This window comes from Hipposideros armiger, unplaced genomic scaffold (assembly GCF_001890085.2).
Source record: "Hipposideros armiger isolate ML-2016 unplaced genomic scaffold, ASM189008v1 scaffold_381, whole genome shotgun sequence".
In the NCBI taxonomy this organism is placed as follows: Eukaryota; Metazoa; Chordata; class Mammalia; order Chiroptera; family Hipposideridae; genus Hipposideros; species Hipposideros armiger.
The window spans coordinates 1,658,089-1,659,372 of NW_017731731.1; the positions used below are offsets into that span (position 1 = coordinate 1,658,089).

The window sequence follows — 1,284 nt, forward strand, 5'->3', positions numbered from 1 at the left end:
AAGAGATGAGGCTCCTAATATTTCATCAGCCTATGAAGTTTTTTCTGTCTTAGTTGTTTAACTTGCTCAGATATGACCCAGTTGCTGAATGTGTAAATAAGACACATCTCCCATCCTTACAAACTTGGTGCTGCTCCCCGAGCCTCAGGCAGAGTGATGTGTAGAAGATGGAGTGATGGCTGCAGCCTAAGAAGGCTCCGGAGCTCATCCGTGAAGTTCTCGGAACCTCATCTGGGACGTGGAGCTGTCTTTCTCCCAGATTTGTGTTCGAGGTCAAATTCGAGCCCCCAAATGATGCTTCTTGTAAATAGTTGGTCCTTGAACATTCTTTTTTTTATTATTATTTCTTTTAAGCTGATCCATCCTGCCACCTGTTGGCAGCTCAGCGGCTGCTCAGCTCGAGCTGGGAATTGAACCGCTGTTGCTCAGAGTTCACACTCTTGAGCGAGCTCTTAACCAACTGAGCCACTCGGCCGGCCCTTCATCATCTTTTCTTTAAAAATTTCCCTGGGGCCTCACTTGCCTTTGAAACATAGAGCTCACATGACAGACATTCTTGCTCTAGGAATTCTCTGCTCTAAATTTGAGATGGGCTTGTGGAAGAACCATTAACAATAAAGCTAGGTTGAATGGATGACCCATTTCTTCTTTCTCTCTCGCTTTCTTTTATTCCGTTACCCACTCATTCATGCAGTGCCCACCTGTGTGTGTTGTGGACCAGGTGTGAGGTCTGCCTCCTGCCTGAGAAATCCTCAAAAAAGCTCCCTTGTCAATCATTTCTTCTGCTCTGAGGATTCCCCTTTATCTTTTCCCACTGCCACCACTTCTTCTTTGGACCCTTTTCACAGGAATAGGTCATCCCTGTGTGCAGTGAGAGAGGTCTAAGATCGTTAGAAACCAACTGTTGCTGCTCTGCTAACTTCATTTCTTATTGCAGAGGGAGAAAGAGATGGTCTTACCTAGCGTCCACCAGCACAACCCTGACTGTGACATTTGGGTCCATGAGTATTTCACACCATCCTGGTTCTGTCTGCCAAATAATCAGCCAGCCTTGACAGTCGTCCGGCCGGGAGACACTGCCAGGGACACCCTGGAGCTGATTTGCAAGGTATGAGGCTACATGGGGCCGTTTCCTTGAGAAGAGCAGATGGGATGGAGGGATCTGGTTAGGGACACATGGAAGCACAGAGGCACGTGGGAGAGGAAGGTGCTTTCAAGCGCACCTCCACCTCAGTTCAGACCAACTTTGGGTGCCTTTATGATAAGAAGCAGAATTGAGGAAAC

The 1,284-nt window shown here is 47.6% G+C and overlaps 1 protein-coding gene across 1 annotated transcript in view; it reads left to right on the plus strand.

Moving 5' to 3' along the window:
* The window catches only part of TIAM1 (TIAM Rac1 associated GEF 1), a 412,279-nt gene that overhangs the window by 309,341 nt on the left and 101,654 nt on the right, over nucleotides 1-1,284 (plus strand). Inside the window, exon 12 of the mRNA XM_019662811.1 lies at nucleotides 938-1,108. Within this exon, the coding sequence (XP_019518356.1) occupies nucleotides 938-1,108 (171 nt within the window). The remainder of the gene's footprint in view (nucleotides 1-937; nucleotides 1,109-1,284) is intronic.